We start from the raw sequence: 12,290 nt of genomic DNA on the forward strand, positions 1-12,290 counted from the left end.
GGGCTGTGTGCTCGTCGGATGAGCGGCGGGGGCGGCGTGGTGCGATGTTTGCCAGCCGCAAAAGTGAAGATGTTTCGTTGAGATTCTTTGCGGAATAAATTTCATTACGTGTTTTGTTTAAACAAGTCGTAAAAAAGTCGTCAAATAAATTATTCAATTTGTTGTTTGCAATTATGATTCACGTACGCGTCTTTTTAAATGGCCATTGTTCCAACGGTTCGTCTTAAAACGCGAAAACAATTACATTACCATCGTCGAGATTAATAAGACCGAACGTGGTCGAATCTCGAAATTGTTGGTGTTTTTCTTTGTCCTTTTCTGCTCCACTTTGCCACTTTTTTCCTCCGATTGGACTTGTTGGCACGGTAACGCTCGATTTGACTCTCATATTGGTGGAAAAAATTCACAATGGCCATCGGAATGGCGCGTGAAAATGATTTGCTCCTTGGTTTTGTTGAATTTTTTCGTCGCCAAAGTCGTCCTCATCGGTCGAGTCGATTTTTGCTCCCAGGATGATGATGCACCTGCCTCCAAATTTATTCAGCAATCCCGGTGATTGACATCCGAGACGATTATACAAACCCGACTGACGTATTTATCATATTAGCCATTGTGGTACTAATGCAAATTCGAGTTGGTTGGACTTTAAACGTCGCTCCGGGCAATCTCGCCTATTAATGAAGCAATATGACTTTAAATCAGCCATCAGAGTTTGTTTGTTATTTAAATAAGTCGAGTGGTTTTTTCCCAACTTGTCGAGGAGCACACCGGTACCGGGAAGTACTGCGAACAGCGCGGTCCGTGCAGAAGGATCAGGGGAAGAGTGGTACCTGAGCGCGGCGGCTCGTGTACTCGTTCCAATTTTGTTGGATGAAAAATAGCCACGGGCCGCTTTCCTTGAAGTCTATTTCCGTGAAACGGAGTGTAATAATAACAAGAGTCGAGGTTCGTACTACGATTTTCGTACGGAGCGTAAATCTGTTTGATTTTTTGCTGTTTCGGGAGCCAACGACGTCGGCGTGAATTCGGTCGCCCACGTCCGGTACCTGGCGTGGATCCGTCACCAGGTGCAGTACCGTCCGACCCGTTCGCGTTTCGGTGTCTCGTCGAAGTTTTCCCGCCTCCACGATTAGCAGGCTTTCGATTTTTCCGGATTTCGCCGTCAATGTCGACGGGTCGGTACCACCACCCGTCCGTGATCTGGACGATTGATGATGTGTTGTTTTTCGTGTTGCAGCCTCAGCGAGTGCTACTTCGCGGGCAAGGGTACAGCCTTGGTGCTGCCGGCCGCGGAGGCGCAGAAGTCCAGCAGACGGCCCGACGCCCAAGACAGCAACATCCGGAAGCACCTCCAGTCCATCGTCGATCTGCTGCGGCCGGAAGAGACGCTCAAGATGGTAAGTGATGCGTGCGGGGTTGCCGTCATCGGTGACGCAGCTCGAACGTCATCGATTCGATCGAAAATCGAACGAGGCAGGGGCGAAGATGGTCCGCGGTCTTTGTTTTCGCGCGCGCACTCTGACATTTAAAGGTCCCGATCCGGCCGGAGAAGAGAAAGGTGCACGGACGCAAACACCGCTATCGATCTATAATTAAGTGTTACGTGGCGGGCGTCCGCGTAAAGAATTTTTTTTTCCTTGGAGGAGTTCTCGCCCCTGACTCGCGCTGATCCCGTTCCAAAAACGCAAATAGACCACTGGACGGGAGAGACTTGATGATGTTGTTCGGGCGCACTCTAGGCGCGTGCATTTGCGCGCCAACCAGTGACCTTTTTCGGGTGGAAGTGCGACGACACGCCGAAAATAAGGAAGAAACGATGGCCCGACCAGACGGTACTTTCACGTCGTTATCGTCGGACGACGACATAACGAAACAGGGTACTGCCACCGCGTACGAAATGTGCCGTTGTCGGTTCGTGGTGTTGACGTGGAGTCATCGTCGTTCTCCAGGTCAGGTAATGAACGTTTTCCGACGAATATTTATTTAGTTTCGCGATCGACGTCACGTCAACACTATTGTTGTTATTTGATTTTTTTCGTTTGCATCCGTTTGACATGCCAGTCGCGGAACAGTGAAAGTGCGCATAATTTTTCTTTTTATGTGCGTGTGTTGTCGTTGCGATTTCGCAACAAATCAGTCGAATTCGTCGACTCTTTGTGCGACGCACAAAATTCACCATCATTGCGCGGTTGTTGCGCGAAGATCAAACAAAGGAACTGCCAGACGTGGCGGTGCTAATAATCGTGTAAACAAGATGATTTTTTTAGCGAACGCCAAAACGGGAGTCTCGCGAATCTTGCACACGAACGAATTTGCTCCTTCCACGAAATTATTTCTTATTTTTATCTCGATCGTGAATTTCCATCATCATCAACAAGCAATAAAGAAATTAGTCGAACAGAATTGTTAAGTAACATTTCTTGTGAGAGTTAACCGGCGTCGTAACTCGCTTAATTGAAACGGGCCACCCGGAAAAAATTTGCACGTCTTTGATTGGAACTGCCAACGTCAAATGCCACTTTAAGATTGTTAAAAGTGTGATTTACGTCAAATTTTTGGCCTCGATGATCTCGCAACTTGTCCGAATAGATCATGTCGAATTGTTTGGATGGTCAAAAGTTAACTGCAAAAAGTTCTTGGCTAATTGAGAAGTTGGATGTTGCGTAGGCTGCGTCGAAAATTGTTGCAATCTAAAACGTCACTTGCATGAATTAAATAGACTATAAAAATAAATGCCTCGTGTTTCTTTCTTTGACAGTTCTACTTTGGTAGCAATAACTCTGTTACCGTTCGTTTTCTGTCATTCGCGCTGAAACGATACACCGAAAGGTACTGTTCTGGTTAATAGTAAAGTACATTCTGAAGGTACTGTTTACGACTTGGTGATCCGCTTTACATTCCTGATCTGGCCCCTCGTAGTTTTCTTTTGTTGGCCACAACCAAAATAGAAGACGAAATGCTTTGTTTGCGATTTTCAAGTTCTGAAACCTTTCTTTCTGAACTAACTGGGAGGGTTTTTTTTTGGAAGATCTAAATTTAAAAAATAAAATAAAAACTGTTTCATTACGTTGCAAATTTTTCGGTATAAGTAAAACAATGAAAAAAATTGGTCGTCGAATAAGTGGCGATGATCTCATTTATTAAAGTGTGTCAAAATGGGAGTTAAAACTTCTGGTGGAGCTTGTACATAAATGAACGAGAAATTACTTTTCGTGAAATAATTATTTCTTGGTTTATCTCGATCGTAAATCTGCAGTTTATAACTGTTATTAATAAGTCATAAAAGAGTAAGGTGGAATTGTTGTTTCGCATTTATTGTAAGAGTTATTGACGTAATAACGCCTGATTATAATGTCCGATTAAAATGAATCGTGGAAGTATTTTTCGTGTCAAATGTCACTTAGAGTTTGGTGAAAGTGTGATCTCGAAGCTCGTCAAAATTGGTAATTGTTTCGGTGTTCAAGCGTTAACCCCAAAGATTTCTAGAGCGATCGTTGCGATAAGAATGTTTGCGACAGCATCCAGTTTCTCGATCTGCGAACCGATTTAAATGTACATATTCGAAACATTAAAAATGGAAAACGGTACGGACGAGTCGTTACCGGCGGCGCAATTTACGTTTAATGTTGTTCACCCGTCGAAGCAAATTACCAGAACTGTTCCAAGTTTCTTCCGTCACCCGATGTATCGGCGATTAATTAGTTGGCAAAGCTGCCTCCGCCGCATTACCGGTAATTAAAACAGTTTGATGTTCGTGAAGTGGCACCGCGCGACAACTTTCGCCCGTTATCCAACATCGTATGGAAATTTTTAGCATCGAAACGAAAACGAATCCGTTTCGTGCGTTCCGCATTCGTCTTGGGTTTGTCGTTTCACCTCCGGGACGAAACTTTCCACGCGGTGGTTGTTGTTTTCTCTCTTTTGACGTTTGTTGTGTATCTTTGACAGGCCGTCAAGCTGGAGAGCGTCCATCCGACCCGCATCCGCTACCTGGTGATCGTCTCGAGGATGGGGAAGCGCGGCGAGGAGTCCTGCCTGCTCGGCATCGACTGCAACGAGAGGACGACCGTCGGACTCGTCCTGAAAGTCATGGCCGACACGGCGATCCGATTGGACGGAGATGGGTGAGTAGTGACCGCGGTGCGACGGCGACGACGACGACGGACACCGCTCCGGAGGTCATCGTCTTCGGCGTGGCGAGAGCGTCGCGCCGTCTGCCGATCAATCGTGCGCGCCGTAAAACTCACAGTGTGTTTTGTTTTCTTCTGGTCGCAGGGGATTCAGCGTCAGCGTCTGCAGCCGTCATCACATCTTCAAGCCGGTGTCCGTCCAGGCGATGTGGTGAGTGCCCCGTCCGATATTTATTAGTTGGTGCACCGACGGGAGGAGGCGCGCGCCGACCGTCCCAAAATTAGCGCGCTTTATAGAGATGCGTCCTTCGACGCCGCCGTCGCCGCCATTTATGGCAATAGCCGCGACGTCGCTAGCGCCCGGGGGCGGGACCAATTGAATTCGCCGTTTTTCTCGAGTTTTTGACGTTTACCCGACGGATCGGAGGACGCTTTGTCAAGGTCAGTTACGTCATTAATGTCCACAGAAAAGAAGCAAAAAAGAAGGAAAATAAATCACGGCCGACGACAACGTGCTCCTCTGACCTCGACGACGACAGCTTCACAAACTTCGACACGAATTTTTTCAATATTACTACAATTTCGTCGAATTTGTCACTGTGGGTTGCAAAATGTTCTTTTTTCGGTGGCGGGTACTGTACCCTATTAGTATTTGGCGTACAAGTCGACCGACGTCGTTCCACGGAAATTCAATTGGGTTCAAATCTGGACTTTGGGAAGACCGCTTCCCGTTTTTCTTTAAATTTGACAGTTTTGGCAAAGACGGATCATTTATTTTGTGAGAGACACTTCTAAAACTGTATCCAGTAGTGGTTCTTCGTGGTTTATTAGCGATTTATTTTAGTTTTTTTATTTCGCGGAAACTTTCTCTTTGGCGTCGGGAAACTTTGGTGCCATTTTCAGACCGCTCCCGGCGCCGCCACCGCGATTTCCCCTTTCCAACGACATCGTTCGTCGGGGACGGCGCTTTCACCTCTCGTGATGTAATTTTTTGCGGACTTTCACGTTTTTGGAGTAGTCCGGTGGGCGGTCGGTCGGTCGGTCTCGCTAAATAAGGGAAGATGGCGAAAACGCGTCGGCCCCGGTGCCCTTAATTTGGTGCGGCGCTTTCGCCCGAGAAGGTCGGCGCGGCGCGCACACCGCAAAGATGCAGAGAGGCGGGGAAGATCCCGGTGAATTCCGCACGACGAGCTGAATGGAGTAGTGAGTGCGTCGTGAAGGTTGGCGGCCATATATGGGAGAAACGCGGCTTCGTCGCCGGCCCCAGCGCGCTAACGGTACCGACATCGCCGGACGCACATATTAAAACGGCCGTTCATTCAGAAGACGACGGCGGAGCAGAAAAACCGTCCCGACCGGTCGCGAGGACCTAACTGTGGGAACGCGACCCGTTATGGAAGCGCCGCCGAAGGAAGTTCGCGACCGCGAAACCGTCAAAGTCTCCCTTATTGAAATCGGAATCTCGGGAGGTGGATCCGAATCCGCCAAAAATAACTACAAGGGAACAAAATCTAATTGTGTCGATTTTGAAGGAGGAGAAAACTACAGCGCGATCAAAAAATTTTTGCCCCAACTAAAGTTGCTGTAAGAAGAAGTACCACCACAAACAGAATCACTACTAGAGCCACCAAATTAACTTGGTCGTGGTGCGAAAAGTATAGGTCCAGGGGCAGACCCCTGCGCTACGTTTGGCGGTTGTCGACTTTTGCGTTTTTCTTGTTGCGCGCGCGCGGTTCGACCGTTTTCGAAATATCAAAAACGGCGAGTCCACCTCTGTCCGTCGGATGCCTAAATAAGGCCGTGGTTCTAAGAGCAGGTCGCTTTTGCGGCCACTCCTCTCCTTTCCACGGCTTAATTTGCACGTTGTCGCGACCATTCCGTCCAGTACCACATACGACGTTCTCGTCAACGAGTTTTCGCGTCTCGCTTCTACTATGCACCATAATAGAATTTGAGTCGGTCCTTCGGCTGGATCGCCGCGACCCCCGTCTGTTCGTTATTCTCGTCCGTAACAGCGAATCTGGATCGGGCGGTCGACTCCGGGATACGTAACGTGTTTTTCCCCCATCGTCGAACGGACGATCTTTGCGTGGCATCGGTGCGACGTGTGTCATTTCTAAAAGGATACGGCGCGCGGGATTTAGTGTTGGTGTGTGCGAGGAGGTCGGCCGCGTCGCGGATGGCCATGTTCGGTTCCTTCAATGACTACTGGTCCAGTCTCCTGTGAAGTGATCACCGGTGCGGTCGAGTCTTTCCGCCGTTCGTCCAGGACGATCGGCGTTCAGAAGGACGACTGACGTTTTTGTCGTCGCGACGCTCTTCTTCCGTCCGTCCATCGCCGGTGGAACGGACGTCAACGTTGATGCGATAATGGTCGTCAACCGCAAGTCCAGCCTCACGAACCGATCTGCGTGGGACAACGATAGGTAGTAGAGGGGTGGTTATTTATATCGGCAGCAAAATTCGATAATGGCGAGCGACGTCCAGAGTGTTTTCCTTGCCTCGGGCACCGCTTCAAAATCGCTATCGACAATTTTCTTATCGTCATCGCGTCACAACTCCGGAGTCACCGGACTCGTTTCAATTTTTATCGTCTTCATCCTTTTACCCGACGGGTGATTCATTACGGTGCAATTCACCATTGACCTTAAAATCCATCAAAACACGACCCAAGAATGTTTTTCCCGTCGTTCAGGTGTTGTGACAACAGTGGCTTGCTCAACATTAATTATTTAATAAATGCCAACTGTACCGACACCAGCGCGGCGAAGTCGACGTCCTTGGGTGTCGCTTTGTTGGGAATTTCTCGCGCACCAAACCGAGCAACCCCTTTTAGCTGACGTTGTTTTGTGTGTGCAGGTCGGCCCTCCAGACTCTGCACAAGGTCAGTTCGAAGGCGCGCGAGCAGAACTACTTCCAAGGCGGTCTGACCCACGACTGGGTCGATTATTATGAAAAGAGGATCGAATCGGACAGATCCTGTCTCAACGAATGGCACGCGATGGACAATCTCGAGTCGAAGAGACCGCCGTCGCCCGATTCCATCCGGACCAAGCCAAGGGAACGCGAGGAGACCGAAAAGGTGATCAGGACGACGCTTAAGGAGATCATGATGTCGGTGGATCTCGACGAGGTGACCAGCAAGTACATCAGGACCAGGTTGGAGGAGGACCTGGACATGGACCTGGGGGAGTACAAGAGCTTCATCGACCAGGAGATGTTGACCATCCTCGGACAGATGGACGCCCCGACGGAGATCTTCGACCACGTCTATCTGGGTTCGGAGTGGAACGCATCGAACTACGAGGAGTTGCAAAGGAACGGGTAAGATGGTCGCCGCATCGGTTTGGGTTTGTTTTGACAAGAGTGTGGTATTTTTATTTGCAGAGTGGGTCACATCTTGAACGTGACCAGAGAAATCGACAACTTCTTCCCCGGCACCTTCAACTACTACAACGTGAGGGTGTGCGACGACGAAAAAACCGATCTGTTGAAATACTGGGACGACACCTTCAAATACATCACCAGTGCCAAACGGAACGGTTCCAAGGTCCTGGTGCACTGCAAGATGGGCGTGAGCAGGTCGGCGTCGGTGGTGATTGCGTACGCGATGAAAGCCTACAATTGGGACTTCCGCACGGCGATGCACCACGTCAAGGAGAAGAGAACGTGCATCAAGCCCAACACTAGCTTCTTGTCGCAGCTGGAGACCTACCAAGGCATCTTGGACGCGATGAAGAACAAGGAGAAGCTGCAGAGATCCAAGTCCGAGACGAACTTGAAGTCGCCGACGGGCGGCGACTCCAAACCGGACAAGATCCTGGTGGGGAGCGAACCCACTCCCATCGTCCGGGCTTTACCGAAGCACGTCGCCTTGTCCGGTCAGGACTTGAGGAATTTGGGGACGCGACCCAAGTCGTGGTCGCCGGACAACCTCCCCGAGACGGAGAAGGAGCCGTCGGAGAAGTCGCCGGTCTCGGTGTCGCTCGAGGACCTCAGCCAGAAATCGGCGTCCAAAGAGAGCGTCGTCAAAGACAAGACGACGCAGGCGCGACACGTTCTGATGCCGTGCGACAACGGCGAGTCGTACAGCGTGTCGCAGAACCAGATCGTGCACCTTCCCGGACAGCACAAGGACGTGCCGTCGGTGAAGGAGCGCGTCAGCGAGCTCGAATCCAACAGCAGGACCGAAGAGAACAACTCGGGCGAGAAATCGCCGCCGACGGTGCGGGCCAACCTGCCGAAGAAGGAAATCTGGGATCCGGGCGATGACCTGCAGAAGACGTCTTCCTGTAACAGTACAAGTGATTCCTGTGATTCCCAAACTGAGAGTAGTAGTGCAGTAGTGAGTAATAATAACAACCAGAAGGTGTGGACTTCGTTGACCGTGCTGAAGAACGAGCCGGACAGTGCCGCGTTGCGGAACAGTATTAACCAGAAAGGGGTGCGGAAGGACGGCGATCCGTTTTCGAACCAGCTGGATCGCGTGTTCGACCGCGAAGAGAAGAAACAGCAGAGGATCTCGACGACGACGGCGACACTGCCGGCGGAACCTCCCGAAGCGAGGGAGTGTCCGTCGAGGCAGAGCTCGTGGAGTTCGTACGACAGCGCGGTCGTGCTGCAGAACGAGGTGGGGTTGTCGAGGCACAGTTCGTGGGGTTCCGGCGACACTCGACTCCTGCCGTCGAGGAACAGCTCGTGGGGTTCGTACGACATGCGGCCCAAAGGAGCGGTGCACTACCGCAACGAGAAGGGGGAGAAGGTGCTGCACGCCGAGTACCTCGAGACCGGCTCCTCGGGGATCTTCCCCTACGACAAAGAAGACATTCCGTGGCATCCCGGGACGGTGAAGAGGACGAAACAGAAGATCGAGGAGAACAACGTGAAGAACGGCACCGACGGCACCGTGACGAAGTCGTCCTCCTCGGAGACGCTGTTCGAGTATTCGGTGGAGCAGGACAGGGAGAGGCAGCAGCCAACGGAGGCGATCAACGCCCACCTGATCAAGAATTTGAACGTGACGACGGTGCCGTCGCCGAGTGCCATATCGCCGACGGTCGGGATCCCGGGGGACGGGTCGGGCGCGGCGAGCCCGTCGAGGCTGTCGGTGAGCGCACCGGAGCCGTCGTGCATGGACCTGGTGGCGGCGGACTGTTCGCTGTCGAGATCGGCGTCGAACGTGTCGACGAGCGCCGCCCACTGCTCGTCGGTGAGACAGCACCGCACCACCTTCTTGGAAAACCTGCCCCGAGAGTTGAACAGCAAGACGGCGGCGAAAACGGCCGACGGTTCGACCGGGGTGGTGAAGAGCCTCAAGAAGGAGTTCGAAGCGAAGACGAACAACGAGGCTGAAATCGCGGCGGCGACGGCGAACAAAGTGAACAGCCTGCCCGCGTCCCCCGTAAGTCTCCACCAGGACAAAGAGAGGGTCGACGAAATGAACTTTAAAAATTTGCTAGGTATGTTCGAGAACAACAACACAGAAGCGCAAGTGACCAAACGACCGAAAACGAGCAAACCGGTGATACCGCGAAACGCGCGATTCTCGTGCGTCGAGGTGTCGTCCAAGTGGAAGGGCGGCGGCGGCGAGAGGGGGGCGGAGAAGCCGCCGATGTCGCCGGTCGTCCGGAACTCGCCCCAGTGTCTGATGGCGACGGTGATCGCGAGCGCCACCAAGAAACAGCAACAGTACGGGAAGAGCCACCCGTTGGCCAAGCTGACGATCAACAGGCACAACAATCCACTCTACAACACCATGTAGTAGTAAAGCTCAAAAAATTACAAAAGAAAAATACGGCTGTGACTGCACTCTTTCTTGCGTTCGTTCCTTCGTTCGTTCGTTCGTTGTAATTAAGTGCTCGTTTCGTAACGATTTTGTATTTCGGTTCTCTCTCTCTCTCTATTCCCTTTCCTATTTCATTCGCTCGCTCATCACTCAGTCACTCACTACTCTTCCTCTTTCCTCCGACTGCTCACGGAATCACAATGTGTATCGACGAAATGTGTGCTGCAACAAACAGCAAGACGAGTCGACGACACACTCGACGGCTTCAACCAGTAAACTGGATAGTGCAAAGTAAATTCTAAGGTTAAGTGTTGCTTCGTGTAAATAGGCGACGATATTTTTCGACTGTTGTAATAATAAATTTCTTGTCACCGCTTGCGACCTGCCGTGATTGTTCGATGGCGGCAACGAAGAGCGTTTCGGTTTCTTTCACTGCCAAAAAACAACTGTGGACCACATGATGCAACCAAACAATAATAATAAGCTGCTGCGAGAGCAGGAGAGGTCTTGATTACACTTTATTTTATATAACATATCATCAGCATTACATCACAATTCGTATCGTTTTAACCCGACTTGGCTGTCAAAAATCTAGTCCTGTACGTTGTTGCGAAATGAGGAATCACCACGGCCCCACCTACCCACGAAGCTCAAGCCCCGGGCGACGACAAACTCTCAACTTTTCGACCGATTTTTTAATCCCTTTTATTACTTTCATTTGTATTTCCCCTTTAGAATAGAAATTTAGTTGATGCTGTTCTTGCTTTGTGTGTATTTGTGTGATAGTTTTTTCTTTTTTGTACTATAGCGTGTAAAATAAAAACAAATGTATCGCTTTCAAAGTGTCAATAAAGAGCGATTGTTTAATTAAAGTCGACCTGGTATAATTTCTTCCCCGAGAGAAAAGCCATCTGGGGCAGGCCCCCGACGTCCGAGCGCTGCGCCGCAGCACCTTTTTTGGGCGGCCCCAAATCCAGAGAGTACACGGCGGAGGGCAACCCCAGGACGGACGCGCTGCTCTGTTGTGACCCACCAGGTGGTTAAAACGAGACACCCCGAATCGGCACCCTCACACTCACCATGTAACTGTTCAGGTCGATGACTCGGAACAGGTTAGGACCGGTGCCGCCGCACACGGCGAAGTCCTTCGAGACGTACCTCCCTATGTACAGCTAGAACAAGTCGTGGTGTTTTTTGGGCTCGCGCGCTCTCTACACTGATCCGTGTCAAACCTTGCTGTTTTCTTCGCCCTTGGCGACGGTGCCGATCAGGTTGCCGGAGCCGTAGTCGAAAATCTGAAAGGGGCGCTCCACTTGGAAGGCGCAGGTCAACACTTCGGACCCTTTGAAGTTGATGTCGACGCCCTCGCCGCAAACGTGCACCCCCGATATGTGCCGTATGGCGTGGGGCTGGCGCAGGTCCCAGAAGTGCACGACGTCGTCCCAGCCCCCGGTCAGCAGCTCGTAGTTGGACCGGGGGTGAAAGCACGCCGCGAACACCCTCGACGTGTGACCGTCGTGGATCTTGGGGTTGTTGCTAGATTTCGATTAGAGATTATTTGCGGTCGCGAGCGGAGTAAAGAGACCTGCTCGAGAGGATCCTCTCTTGCGTCTTGCTCTCCTCGTCGTACAGGTAGATCTTGCAGTCGTCCCCGTACGTCACGAACTTGGGGTACCGGGGGTGGTAGGTCAGGCCGAAGGTCTCCCTGTTCTCCTTGATGGTGTAGAGGCACTGGTTGAAGTTGTAGTTCCAGCACTTGACGAACCCGTTGGCATCTGAAACCGACGACTCGTGTAGACCGCCAGTTTTGGGGCGCGGGGGCGGCGGTTACAGGTGCACGTGAAGCAGTTGTTGATGGGGTAGCTCTTGGAGACGGGCCGGTGCTGGATCGCCGTCACCGGAGCCGTCGACCTCTCGATCTCCTCGTCGATGAGGCTCGAGACGAAGCCGCAGGTGTCGATCGTGTACATCATGATGCTGCCGTCGGAGCATCCCGCCGCCAAGTAGTCGAACTCCTCGTTGTACTTGCAGCACAAGATCTCCTTCCCCACGTCCCTGCCGAAAGATTTGCGATCACATCCCGGGCCGCGAGCGGTGGTGCGAGGAGGCTCTCACTCACGTGACCGACACCATCTTGATGCGCCCCTCCAGCGAGGTGAAGTCCTTGGTGGCGAGTTGGTGCTGGAGGGCGACGGTTTCGGCTTCGCTGTCGTAGTTGGAGGTGGCCTGCTTGCCCATCATGTCGCTGACGACGCTCTTCTTGATGGCCCCCGGCTGGGTGAAGGTGCTGAGGAGGGTGGGCCCCGCCATCGACTTTCTCTGGGGCAACCCCTTGAATTTATCCTTCTCCGCTTTCGTTTTCCGCAAACTCATTT

The 12,290-nt window shown here is 51.6% G+C and overlaps 2 protein-coding genes across 11 annotated transcripts in view; one reads left to right on the forward strand and one right to left on the reverse strand.

Moving 5' to 3' along the window:
- ssh (Protein phosphatase Slingshot) overlaps positions 1 to 10,787 on the forward strand; it is a 35,776-nt gene extending 24,989 nt beyond the window's left edge. For 7 of the 10 annotated variants that reach the window (XM_069043062.1, XM_069043059.1, XM_069043061.1 and 4 more), the window contains exons 3-7: positions 1,238 to 1,397; positions 3,949 to 4,124; positions 4,276 to 4,341; positions 6,990 to 7,454; positions 7,518 to 10,787. In XM_069043062.1, the coding sequence (XP_068899163.1) occupies positions 1,238 to 1,397; positions 3,949 to 4,124; positions 4,276 to 4,341; positions 6,990 to 7,454; positions 7,518 to 9,891 (3,241 nt within the window). In that variant the 3' untranslated portion in view covers positions 9,892 to 10,787. Of the gene's footprint in view, positions 1 to 1,237; positions 1,398 to 1,655; positions 1,955 to 3,948; positions 4,125 to 4,275; positions 4,342 to 5,712; positions 6,557 to 6,989; positions 7,455 to 7,517 lie in introns of those variants that run through there. The other 3 variants (XM_069043067.1, XM_069043064.1, XM_069043068.1) reach the window with 3 other exon arrangements.
- LOC138127196 (uncharacterized) lies at positions 10,421 to 12,288 on the reverse strand. The gene is made up of 6 exons (XM_069043092.1): positions 12,035 to 12,288; positions 11,747 to 11,970; positions 11,501 to 11,690; positions 11,148 to 11,451; positions 10,995 to 11,087; positions 10,421 to 10,934 (listed from the first exon to the last, which is right to left on the reverse strand). The coding sequence occupies exons 1-6, from the start codon at positions 12,286 to 12,288 to the stop codon at positions 10,779 to 10,781; spliced, it is 1,221 nt and encodes a 406-aa protein (XP_068899193.1). The 3' UTR covers positions 10,421 to 10,778.
- Positions 12,289 to 12,290: the final 2 nt, after the last annotated feature.

The sequence above is a fragment of the Tenebrio molitor genome, chromosome 3, assembly GCF_963966145.1.
Source record: "Tenebrio molitor chromosome 3, icTenMoli1.1, whole genome shotgun sequence".
Classification (NCBI taxonomy): Eukaryota; Metazoa; Arthropoda; class Insecta; order Coleoptera; family Tenebrionidae; genus Tenebrio; species Tenebrio molitor.

Excerpts from the sequence above, each read along its gene's own strand:
- LOC138127196 (XM_069043092.1), bottom strand. The coding sequence starts at position 12,288 with ATGAGTTTGCGGAAAACGAAAGCGGAGAAGGATAAATTCAAGGGGTTG. Across the intron at positions 11,691-11,746 it reads CAACTGCTTCACGTGCACCT|ATGCCAACGGGTTCGTCAAG; the intron begins GTAACCGCCGCC and ends CGTCGGTTTCAG. Across the intron at positions 11,088-11,147 it reads AGGGCGAAGAAAACAGCAAG|CTGTACATAGGGAGGTACGT; the intron begins GTTTGACACGGA and ends GACTTGTTCTAG.